The sequence below is a fragment of the Heliangelus exortis genome, chromosome 1 (assembly GCF_036169615.1).
Source record: "Heliangelus exortis chromosome 1, bHelExo1.hap1, whole genome shotgun sequence".
NCBI classification, from domain to species: domain Eukaryota; kingdom Metazoa; phylum Chordata; class Aves; order Apodiformes; family Trochilidae; genus Heliangelus; species Heliangelus exortis.
In genome coordinates, this window is record NC_092422.1 from 141308542 (window position 1) to 141320900 (window position 12359).

The 12359-nt window shown below is 41.3% G+C and overlaps 1 protein-coding gene across 3 annotated transcripts in view; it reads left to right on the forward strand.

Annotated features, from left to right (window-relative positions):
• STAB2 (stabilin 2) overlaps positions 1-12359 on the forward strand; it is an 85930-nt gene that overhangs the window by 28296 nt on the left and 45275 nt on the right. For all 3 annotated transcript variants that reach the window (XM_071728357.1, XM_071728366.1, XM_071728374.1), the window contains 9 exons: positions 1055-1135; positions 2094-2246; positions 6811-6897; positions 7392-7503; positions 8761-8941; positions 9954-10047; positions 10254-10412; positions 10805-10900; positions 11557-11652. In XM_071728357.1, the coding sequence (XP_071584458.1) occupies positions 1055-1135; positions 2094-2246; positions 6811-6897; positions 7392-7503; positions 8761-8941; positions 9954-10047; positions 10254-10412; positions 10805-10900; positions 11557-11652 (1059 nt within the window). The remainder of the gene's footprint in view (positions 1-1054; positions 1136-2093; positions 2247-6810; positions 6898-7391; positions 7504-8760; positions 8942-9953; positions 10048-10253; positions 10413-10804; positions 10901-11556; positions 11653-12359) is intronic.

Here is a 12359-nt window from a genome sequence, read left to right on the forward strand (position 1 = left end):
AAAAAAAAAAAAAAAGAAAAAAAAAAGGAAAAAAAGAAGTGCTCTTTAAGCCAATTCTGCTAATAGTTTTCTTCTTATCAGAGAGAGGTGGTTTTGTCATTCTCTAAGTAAACCCCCTGTTAGCAGAACCCAGCAACACCACCAACTACTAAGGCTAGAGGATGCTAAAGTTCATCCCCACCCCAAGCCCTGTTTAAGGGAAGGGAGGATGTGCTCATAACCTTAGCAAAAGGCCCCGCTCACAGTGTCCAAGACAGAGGTCACTCCCAGCACAGAGCAGCATCACAGGGAGCAGAGGGATGAGTGATAGGCAATTTGGGGTTGTTCAGCCTGGAGAAGAGAAGACTCCAGGGAGACCTTAGAGCAGCCTTCCAGTACCTGAAGGGGCCTAACAGGAAAGCTGGGGAGGGACTTTTTACAAGGGCAGGTTGCAAAAGGATGGGGAGGAACCATTTCAAAATGAAAGAGGGTAGATTTAAATTATATATTAGGAAGAAATTCTTTCCTGTGAGGGTGGTGAGACACTGGAACAGGTTGCTCAGGGAAAAGGTAGCTTCCACCTCCCTGGAAGTGTTAAAGGCCAGGTTGGATGGTACTTTGAACAACGTGGTCTAGTAGGAGGTGTCCCTGGCCAATGGCAGGGGGGTTGAGGCTAGATGGTCTTTAAGGTCCTTTCCAACCCAAACCAGTCTATAATAATGATCCACATGTCCCTTCATGGGATATCAGCACTGCTGCTTCCATAATGATCTACAGATGCAAACAGGGATATTTTTAGGGAGAGGCGATAACTTTACTTAGACTGGTTTCTATAGTTAGGAGAAAAAGCAACTGCCCAGCAACTGCATCCTGTTGGGCAACAAGCTCTTCAGATGCAGCTACAAACAAGCTCAATCAAAGCTTAATCACTCTAACTTGATTACACAAGCAGATTAGTCAACATGGGGCTGCCCATGTAACTAGGGAAAAGCTAATAGAGTAATTCATTCATCCTAAATCATTATTTGAAAATAATAATATTACATTTCTTTCAATCAATTTATATTAATTTCAGCTAGAGGTTGCCAGCCTCGTCTCAATAGAGCACATCAGAAGCATGGCGAAGCAGCTAATTTACTTTAACAGGACCAGCACTGTAAGTCAAAGGCAGCTTTCACCTGTGAACAGCTCTCTCTTATCTATGCAACAGTTTGCATGCAGGGGGAAGAAAAAAGGGAAGAGGGGGGACATTAAAATGCAGATTTTTTACTATAATGAGGCAGGTGTGTTCAACTTGCCATTCCCTGTTCAACTTGCCATTTCTACTGTTAGAAATTAGCATGATGCAGATCAAATGGTTGGTATCTGAGGACAGCCTGCAGCTTCTCTTTTTCTAGTGAACATCTTCATTTATGCTTTGCCTGGATTTAAAAAAATCACTTTAAAATATTTAAATAATTCTGCTACATATTTTATTCTAAACACTTCTCAGTGCACACATAGACATTATTTCATTCCCTTTAAGACTATAGCCTCTGACCCTGATGAACCTAGGGAACACTTTGTTAAAGGTACTAACTTGTCAGTACATTTACTAAGCCAAACTTAGTGGAAAAGTTAAACCCTCTTCTTTCCTTTGCATGTTTTAGCCAAATATGCACATTCTAGAGAAGAGGTGCATCTATGAAAACTCTTGCAAAGGCAAAGCAGTTGCAAAAGCAAATGCAGAAAGAATACTTTTTTCCTCCTGTGTATTTGAATAGATCAAAGAGTCTCACCTTTTCTCCCTTTGCCAAAGAGAGAACCAAAGCATGACTGAAACCAGTGCCTGAAGTAAACAGTAGTCTTCCCATTTGGGCCAGTCTTTTAAGTCACCCGTTCCACATGCTAACAGTGCAGATTAAGGGGAACAAGTTAGGAACAACAGCTACAGACCAATATTCAAGACAATGCATGACATATGCATGCTTCTTGCATAAAACAAGCATAATAATAATTTTTTAGTAATTTTTTAAGTAAATAAAAAGAAGTATGGCTTGAAATTCTTGAAAGTAAATTAACAGAAAGTGAGAAGCTACAAAAATTTTATTATCAATACCAATCTATTTTTATAGGGACAAGTCTTGGTGAGTGGAGAAGAAATGGAAGAAACAGATATTGCTGCCAAAAATGGTCGCATTTATACTCTTGCTGGAGTCCTTATCCCACCCACAATTATTCCAATTCTACCACATCGGTGTGATGAGACAAGAAATCAAGTTGCCATGGTAAGAGAATCACAACAAATCAATAGCTTTTAACTGGTCCATGCAGTGCAATGCAGATTCCTCTTTACCCCTTCTCTGACACTGTCCATAAAAATGGGGGTATTTTGGAAATTAATGTATTAGCAACAGACAGCCAGCTGGCTAACAGTACTGCACAGATACAAATAATCTGCAAGCAGGGAGCTCATATGAATACATCCTTCACCACTTTAATGCACCTAGCTCTTGCTCTAGCCCCTTCAAATACTTTGCCTCTCCAGTTAGACATTTTCCTCCAGTTCCTGAATCCCACCTGTGCATTCAAGTACATGCCAAGCAATGTGAAAATTGCCAGGGAAAATACTTCCTATCAGTATTTTCATTTCTATTAAATATTCAGGGGAAGGAGACAGCAAGTTAAAATACCAAAATAACAATTAATTTTATAATTATTTACTAGAAATATGTTTTTTTCAGAAGCCACCATTTTCCCTACTTCTTCTTTCTTCAAGGTTTCTTCAAATTAGGAATTATCACACTGTTTTGTATTTGAAAGGGTGGATTTTGACATACATTGTTCAGTTTGGTAACACAGTACAGGCCTCTGACATTCAGATGCTATTTCTGGTAAGAAGATTGAGTACCAGACTGAGCTTTTAGCTTGCAGTTAGTGTGGCTCCAATTGGCTGTTACTGGACCATATTCATACATGTATCTGGGCCAGAAACAATTCTGGTACAGTAATGCAAAACATTTGTTATCTTAACTCATAGCAGCCCAGGACCACAGCCTTGAAAGAGTTTCCCAGCAGAGGTAGACAGCATCAAAATTTAATGAAGAACACACAAGAACTGGTGCTAAAGAACTATTACCTCTGGCAGCAACTTACAAAGTGTTGCATGTGAAATATAATCATAAACCAGACAGAGAACTAAGCTACAATCTCCAACACAAAAAGCAATCAACACTTCACAAGTTCAAACTACACTCCATGAATTTGAATTCCCTACCAGGAACCTACCTATAAACTATTTCTGACGTCAATCAATCCTAAAGCAACTCTATGAAAAATTATTCAAAGGCTAAACAAATAGCATCTGTCAAAAAGATTATTCTCCAAACCAAAGTCCATAACTTCTGTCATCTTTGAAAGCTTCATGAATAGTTTGAAATATAGTTTAATATCCAAGGCTTTAAGCAGAGCACTGCTTGAAGGAGAATATTCACTCAGGAGAATACTTGAGGAAGCAGTGGCTTTGTCATTCTTACCTGACACCAGGCATCTTCCTCACTCTCAGAAGACAACAGCAATGCCACCTCATAAATACTTCTTGTGGTACCAGTGAAAAGTGACAAACCTTGTACAAACTTGTACTGAGCTTATCAAAGAGCTTTTATAACACCCAAATACATTTACCAAAATACATCTGACCCACAGATCCACTTTGAAACTAGCAGTGGCATTGGTAGCTCAACTATTTGATGCCCAAATACTTTTGTAGGTCTTGTCCTTTATTCTTTTAAGTGCTGTATAACATGAAGGACTACTGAAGCCAAACCAGTACCTGATTCTTTCCCTGCAGTTCCAGTCTGTGGGGAAAATGTCATAATTAAGTTCACAGTCACTTGTCCAATGACTATGAAACACAGTGAAACAACACATATAATGCCATCTCTTCAGTTTTTTTTTAACTTGGTTGAAATACAAGACATTAGCATTCATGAGCAACAAGGACAAACTCCATATTCAGTCACTGAATTGCTCACCCTCTCTCTGAAGTTACTGCATGTCAAGCTTGTCAGAGGACCCACCTTTAACACTGCCACTAGAGTTCATATCTCCTCATTACTCTAATTGCCACTCTCTGTCACCACTACATGGTGATAAATGAGGTAGCGGAGAAAGGCAAGCAAAAGGTGAAGACATAAATGTAGCTCCATATTGCTGAATCATACTGGAGTACAGAAACTACAGCACAGGAGCAAAGACTATTTTTCTCTTCACCACCAATGTGTAAATTTCTGTTCACAAGGTCTATATATGAGACTGACATAATTTGTACTTGTTCTGGGAAAAAAAAATTCTCATAGAAGTGTGCAGACTGCGCTGGACTCTTAGACACTATTAGTTAATATGTAATACTGGGTTTAACAAAGAATGCCAGGGCTTTTGTGCACATGTTTATCTTGTGTTTAGGAAACTTCTAGTTCTTTAAAAGAAAGGCGAGGGGAAAAGACAAATGAAGATAAAAAATGGGAAGGGAGAAATGAACTCAGCAAAAATCTTGGGCACCAGATACAGCCCTTGTGCTGTAACTGTTCAGTTACAGATCCATGGTATAACAGTTAAAAGTCCTCAACAACTGTGCTTAAAATTAGCAGGGTGTATCTTCAATAAGTATGCATCCCAGTAGCTGCTATAATCCCTTTTCAACTACTGTCCTTACTGTTTCATATAGTGTGTCTGCACTAGTTGTTCATCACTTGCATCAGCTCTCTGTCCACAGGATTCAAAGCCCATAAGTGTTATTTCCTGACAGGTTCCCCAGTTGTACAAAATGCATAAAGAGAAAGGGTCCCCAGATACTCGTTACTGGTCTAATAGAGTGAGAAAAAGAACCAGATGTGAATACTGGAGGCTGCATAAAAACACAAATACAGACAATAGTTCAGTCTCTTTTTGGCACTGATTGAAGCATCAGGTAATTTCAGGATTATTTTGTTTGCTGTTGCAAGATCCCTTGTAGACTTCATAGAAGCTCTAACTCTTCTCTCACATAAAATAAGAACTATTTCAGATAGGCTTTGTCTGAAGGGAGAGGTGGAGAATAAGAATTGCTCTGGTTATGCTTTGAGAGTTAGTAAAGGAAAAACAAAAAAGGGATACATTTAACATAGACCTCACATCTGTTAAAAATTTCCTTTTGATGAAGCATCCTCCTAGAAGTAACTGCCTGCAGAAGCAGCTTCAGAAAGGATTGAAAATCACCCATCTGATTTGCATCTAAGGAATGCAAATCTGGCTGCATGTTTCTCCACATACAAAACCCAAGTCTAGCTACCACAGGAATTTTACTTTCCATCTTATAAAAATTCATTGGTAGCTAGTCCTCTATGCTATGTTCATTAATAAGCTATATTCCACTGGTTGGTAATCATGAAAAGAAAGTCCACAGTATGAAAAAAATACAATGCTATAGCAAGTTGCTTTCTGTTCTCCAGTTAAATGATGTTGCTATACTAAGACTGTATCACAGAACTCTACATTCCTTAGAAATACTAACACTTCCATTTTGTGCACGTTCCAGCCTTTCTCAAAGCAGAGATGCATTATTGCAGGCCCAACTTTTCAAAAAAATGGCTGTGCTAGAGCCTGCAATAAAACAATAAAGATAGAGTGTTACAGATCCCTAAGGTGAAACATATATAAAACTTTTCCAAAAATAGTGTCTTTTGCATTGTGAGCTTTTCTTTTGGAGTTTAGAGACATTTGAGGATGCCCTTGTAGTTTCCAGGGGGGGCTTGAGAGGAGCTACTGTAGATCTCAGTACAAAATAAGAAGCAATTTCCAGAAAGGTTTATTAGCTGCCACACATTATTGACAACAACACTCTTACACTCCGGAGTGCAGGAGTTTCCACATAAAACTACAAGCCCCAATGCTGTCTTTGCCCCATGCAGCTTCACCCATGAAGAGAAGGACAACCTGGTCCCCCATGGTTCCAGTCTCTCCTGTCCCAGACCTTCACACAATATTGGATACCAACAAACAGGAAACACTACCAAGAGCCACACTCTGCTTGCTCTGCTTGGCAAGCCCAGTTCTCACAGAAGTCAGTAGTCTCTGAGAAGTACTGACACCCTTTTGGCTCATGGGGCTCCTAAATAAGCTTCTGCATTTCAGGAGCATCCTTAAGAAACAAGCAGAGAAGTCTACCATTACCTAAGTTTTTAGAGCCTTTTGCTAATTCCTATTTTCCTTGAATCACACATCTGACTCAGAGGGGTTTTCTGATACAATTTTTGTGCTCTTGATAAATAAATGGATCAAGCAGCCAATTCATGATTAAAGCAGAAAATTCAACCAAGAAAGACATTTAGGGCTACATTCGTGGTTAAATCCCATCCTGGTGCAGAGGGGAAGGAGGAAGATCAAAGCCACAGAGCTTTCACAGCATCTCCCTGGGGTAAAATGTACCTTCCAATTCCTGATCTCATTTGCAAAGGAGACAGCCTGCCTCTGAATTGCACTGCTCTCCCACAGCAAACATGAGTGCACACAACATGAGCAGACACACACAGCCACATTTACAGCTGGTGACAGTACAGAGGTTTCTGATACTGATGAGTCTGATAAGGACAACGGAAGGACCTGGTGGTCTGTGCATCCCTCTCTTGGTCTGTCAAAACCCCTCCTGGTTCCAGCAAGTCCATTGCAGAGGTAGTTCTGGTTCAACACAAGCCTTTCAAGAGTCAGCTACCACTACAGGCTCTTGCCAGAGAGCCAAAACAGAATGGAGAGTTGTCTTGTGCACTCCCTCTGCACTAAGCCACTGGAAAAGAGGTTATTTGCTTTATTTCACAGGAACCAAAGTGTTGCAAAGGCTTCTTTGGCCCTGAGTGCAGTCCATGTCCAGGAGGCTTCTCCAAACCCTGCTCAGGAAACGGGCAGGTAAGCAGAGCATCGGGCAGCATCCTGCACTCCCCCATGGTGGGACAGAGATTGTGACCCAAAAGTCACAATGCACTTCTGAATGACAGGAATGTTATGGTCCACAAGAGCTGCACCCTCCATTCATGGCCAGTGGCAGCTCTGAATTTCAGGTTCAGTTATGCAGAAGAGGGAAAATGAATCCATCACCCCTCAGATGCACAAATTGCAGGGGCTGGGGAACAGGCTCTGATACTTTTACTTTGAACAGCACAGGGTAATGACCCAGCTTGCTATCCTCATTTTAAAATTGCAAAGGAATGCAAAACACACAGAAGCAAGGAAAAGGCACAAGAAAAGTTTTTGCTTTGAAATACCTTTCTCATCAAAGCTGACGTTCTCCCTGGTAGACTGTCAAAGTCATACTATGGACAGGCAAATAGTCTCTTTTCTGGTGGAAGGATAAAGATTTACTTCAGTTTATACTTAGCAATCACTTCTCTTCCATATCACAGTGCATGGATGGACTGGGTGGAAATGGGACTTGCATCTGTGCTCAGGCATTTCAAGGCTCACACTGTCAGTTCTGCTCAGATCCTGGCAAATATGGACCTCAGTGTGACAAAGGTAAGTACAGCTTTTCTTCCTCAGGCCAAGAGCACAGTCTGTTTCTTTTGGTCCCTGGCAACATTAAGGTAGGGGTTAACTGCTCACTAAATTGTCTCTACAGAGGATGAGCAATATCTCTCTGGGATACTTTCACTTCTTATTCCAAAGGGATACATCATAAGCCCAGAGCTAGTGAAAATCTTCTCACTGACTTAATTGGGCTTTTTTCAAGGTCCATAGGTTGCTTTATATTAATATTTTTCATTTCATTTCTGTCTCCCTCACACAAGTAATTAAAAAAAAAATCTTTGCTATTCCAATTCTCATCTGGCATTGCCCACAACAGAAAAAATTCTGCCTGCGATGTCAAACATAAGCAGTCTAAGAAAAACTAGATCTAAATAGATTTTGTGTTTACGGCCACTTCACATCTACACTGAATAATTTTTGATCTATTGAATAGCTTATAACTCTAGCAGTTATCTTCTATACATATACTGACAGACTTAATCCTGCTATGTCAAACCACTCTACATTTGACATGTTGCAGAATATATGCCAAATACATTCTTCATCTACAGAATAATTTTTAGCCTATTTTTTGCTATGAAACAGCATGTCATTCATGCAGCACAGCTCACTCTAAGGTTCAGAGGCACATGGGCATAAAATGAACGACAAATTCCACAAGAAGGGGTGGTATTGCCTAAGCTCCAGTCCTGCCAATATGTGTTGGCATAACCAGTCACCACCTGCACTTCTTGGGATTGCAAAATCCTTACTTAATGTGTCCTTTGGGAACATTTCTGTGTCTCCCAGCAGCACTAATCAGGACAGACACAGCAAAGTGCTGATAGGTCTGTGCTGCAGCTCTGTACTAGCCCAGCACTGTGCAAGTTGTAGGATCATGGACTCAATATTAAAAGATTTCCTGTATCACTGCAAGTGGGACAAAAGTTGTGCAGTGGATTAACTTTAGCCTTAATAGTGTGGGATATAGTACTTTCTTCCTGCTTCTCCAAAGTACTTTGATTTTCATTAATAGTTGAGTGCACTACAAAGAGAAAATAAATTTTAAGTAGTTATCCCTAAGACACACCTGAAAAGACATGGATATGGTAAATACAGAGTGAGTTCTCCAACAAAGCAAGACTTTATAAATGCAAAAGTTTAGATTGTAGGAAAAAAAGAAGGACCTGCTTCATAAGGAATGCTGTGTTGGGATAGATGCCTTTTACCACTATGGATTTGCACACTGTAACTTATCTCTGGTAGACTGCCTCTGCATTTATGGGAAGTGTAATAACCGGATAGACAGCGATGGGATCTGCCTTCCTGGATCATGCAGAAGGGGATACACAGGGAAACTCTGTGATAAGCAGTCTGTTCCCTGTGAGCCCTCCCTACAGCTCTGCCACGCAGACGCAGAGTGCCAGCTTAGAGATGGCACAATGAGGTAAGTCAGTAACTTGCATCTAATTAACTAGGATACGGCTCTCTCCTATTTGCTTGATAGAAACAGCACTTTCTGGCAGTGCACACACATCAGCCACTGTAACACTGCTTTGCAGCAAATAAGCATAACCATGCCCCCCATCGACCTTGAGTTGCAAGACAGGAATTAAGAGTTCTCAGTGCCCTATCCTACATGGTATATTTAACCCCAATAAGATAGATCTGACCCTGGTTCAGAAGGCTGCCATCCTCCCAACACCTACAAAGGCTCTTATAAACCTCTTCTTTCTAATCATCAATTGGGAGTTCGAAACCTTGTTGAAAAGCAATGAAACTTTCAAGCATTTTGGGGATAGATAGCTCACTCCAGTCAGCTCAGGTAAGATTTGCATGCCACACACCACAGTGGATTTCAGCACAGGCTCTCCAGGCCTCATCACAAGGATGACAAGACTGGTCACAAGAATCTGTTATTGCTACAGCTGCCTTCACCTTGCCTGACACTCACCTTCACATGCAGCAGGTTTGCCTCTTGCTGCAGTGCATCCATGAGTCACCATAGAAAGCTGAATTTAGGATGCTGTGTAACTTGAGTGCTTAAGAAAATCCCTCCAATATAACTTAATCTTGGGGGGGAGGGGCAGGGAAGCAGGACAGCTTGTTGTCTTGCATGCATTTCAAGGAGAGAGCTACCTTCTCTGTCACTGAAAGAGAGAGCAACCCCAATTTGTAAGTAATTTAGAACTATTATCTCACTTTTGCAAATGTCACAAAATTAATTTCACTCCCTATCTCGTACACAGAGAATGACTCCCTGATTCAATTTAACTAGCCCAGTCAATATTTTGGGGACCAAAAAAAAAAACTATAATAGATGTGCTTAAGCTGTTTGCATTGTGAATCCAAGTTGTCAGTTTTAAGCTGCCTGTAAATAGCTGTTATGGTGGAAAACAATCACTACACTTCACAGCTGTCCTATCACATTTAATGGCTGCCTCCTCTTGTCTCAGCAGCTGTGTTTGCAAACCTGGCTATGAGGGAGATGGCATGAGCTGCAGCAAAGTTGATCCCTGCACTGCTTTGGACCCAGGTGGCTGTAATGTCAATGTAAGTATGTGCTTTTCACACAGAGCCTGACACCAGAGAAAAGCAGGCAAAGAGGAAGGTTTGCAGGAAGGAAGCTTTTGCAGAAGGAAGAGTTGCAATTTTCACTGCAGTTTCAAGCTCTTTTCCCTGATAGCCTCATCACCACTGCTCAGCAAAGTCTTAGACCTAGAGCCAGGTGTCACCTAACTGTTCTGCATCCCTCCCAGGCCGAGTGCATCCAGACAAGCCCAGGAGAGCACAGATGTGTCTGCCAGGCAGGATGGACAGGTGATGGAAGGGACTGCTCAGCCATCAACAACTGCCTGCTGCCCAATGCAGCAGGGTGCCACAAAAATGCTACCTGCATATATGTTGGGCCAGGTCAGGTATGTCCTCTCACATTCATTGCCACCTTTGGCACTAGTCCTCACCCATTGCACTCTGCCACTGCTTCTCACCCTGTTTTCTTCCCCAAATTTTCCTCTCCCTCCCAGCCACAAGGCTGTTTCCACACAGTGTGCTCTACCCAAAACAAGTCTCCTTCAGTTCCTTCCCCAGTGCTCACTCCCTCCTATGTGGTGCTGTTCTGGCAGCAAACACTTTCAGTAAGTACATTAGGAGATGTGAGGTATTAAAGGACTTCTGGAGATATTCATCAGTGTCATTCCACTGAAGTCAATGGAACTACACAGGAACACAGAGACTAATTCACCACATCTAGAATATGCACACTATTTCAATCCTTTTAATGAATTTCTGTGTTTTGTTGAAATGACAGAATGACTGCAAGTGTAAAGACGGATTTCAAGGGAATGGAATTGAATGCACACCCATAAACTCATGCCTGGAACAAAATGGAAAATGCCATCATCTGGTGAGTAATTAATCATTCCCTGAACAACGTGTTCAGATACATATCACACCTCGCCTCCTGCGCACACCACAGAGTTTCCTTGACATCTCAAGCCTGCAATTTCTGTTTGAGTTGAAAAAAGAATTTCCAAGAAATGCTACAAGTAGAAAAATGCTGTGTGAATCACACCAGTATGGTACATGTGCTGAGAACAGGCAGCAAGGGCTTCTCCCAGTTTTGCCTGTGCAGAAGGACTCTCTTGAGCCTGGAATAAATAAATGCTGCTTTTCTCTACCAAAAATTACAATCTGGATGAAATATTCTGTTGAGATGTTTACTCAACAGGCTCTGCTGTGCTCTGTAGTGCCTGCAAGAGCCACACCAGCTCCAGGCAAGACAAAGAAAGGAACAGAGCTAAAGAAAAGACCATGAGGGAGGAGAGGATGGGTCTTCTGTAGTGGGGTGAAGGAACAGGGCCCAGTTGATATAGAGGCAGTAAAAAAGAGTGCTGGTAGAGTTTGTCCTAGAGGAGGGTGAGGACATCCATGGAAAATGGTATGAAAACCTTTTGTTAAGTTCATGTCTGTATACAAATGTGTAACAAGAGGGCTTATGGGCCATACTTGTTCCTGAGTGGTCTTCTGACCATTTGACAGCTCTCTCTTTCTGGTTCAAAGGCAACTTGTCAATTTGAGCCTTCCCATGGCTGGGAGTGTGTTTGCCCAAAGGGCTACGAAGGAGATGGCAGAACATGCTATGGAAATGCTGCAGATGTAAGTAAAATGGTCATCTTCTGTGAGCACAGGACCTACACACAGTTCTCACACAGGATCTTAACCAGAGAAACAGCAAAGTCATTATAAACAGTTAGAAAAATATGATGCCCGACAATGACGTCTGCAGACAGTGTTCCTTCTGGAGGTTCTTCGCCTGATACAAAAATGATTTGTTGTGTTTAGAAACAGCTTGGAGAGGGGCTTAAAGGTTTGGAACATATTTATTAAGATAAATAGAAAAATGCCAGCCCCAGAGGCCTGAGGTGCAGGAGTACTAAGCACTTGCCTCCCAGCTAGGAGCAGTGAGCACTCAGTTTTTCTGAAGTTCTGCCTTAAGGTCACTCTCAATGGAAACACTTGATTTATCATGTTAAAGAAAACCATGCTAGCCAGCCAGTAGTCAAATAAAATCAAAACAAGTAAACTGGCAAAATAAATACACATTTAACAACATAGGAAATATGAAAGTGTCACCTTTCCCAGCCATTGGCAAAGATCTTATATGGCTCCTAACACTATCTGCCATCCCTGCTCATACCATCATCTATCTCTGTTCAAAGTACTGTGTCAGAATAAAGGCTCTCCACTTGCAGGAGGGTATGTAAGGTGCTAGACAAATACCAAGGAAAACAAAATTTTAATATTTTTTAATTAATTTTGCATTGAAGAAACAATTTAGGCTTACATTCCTAGAAAATTATGGC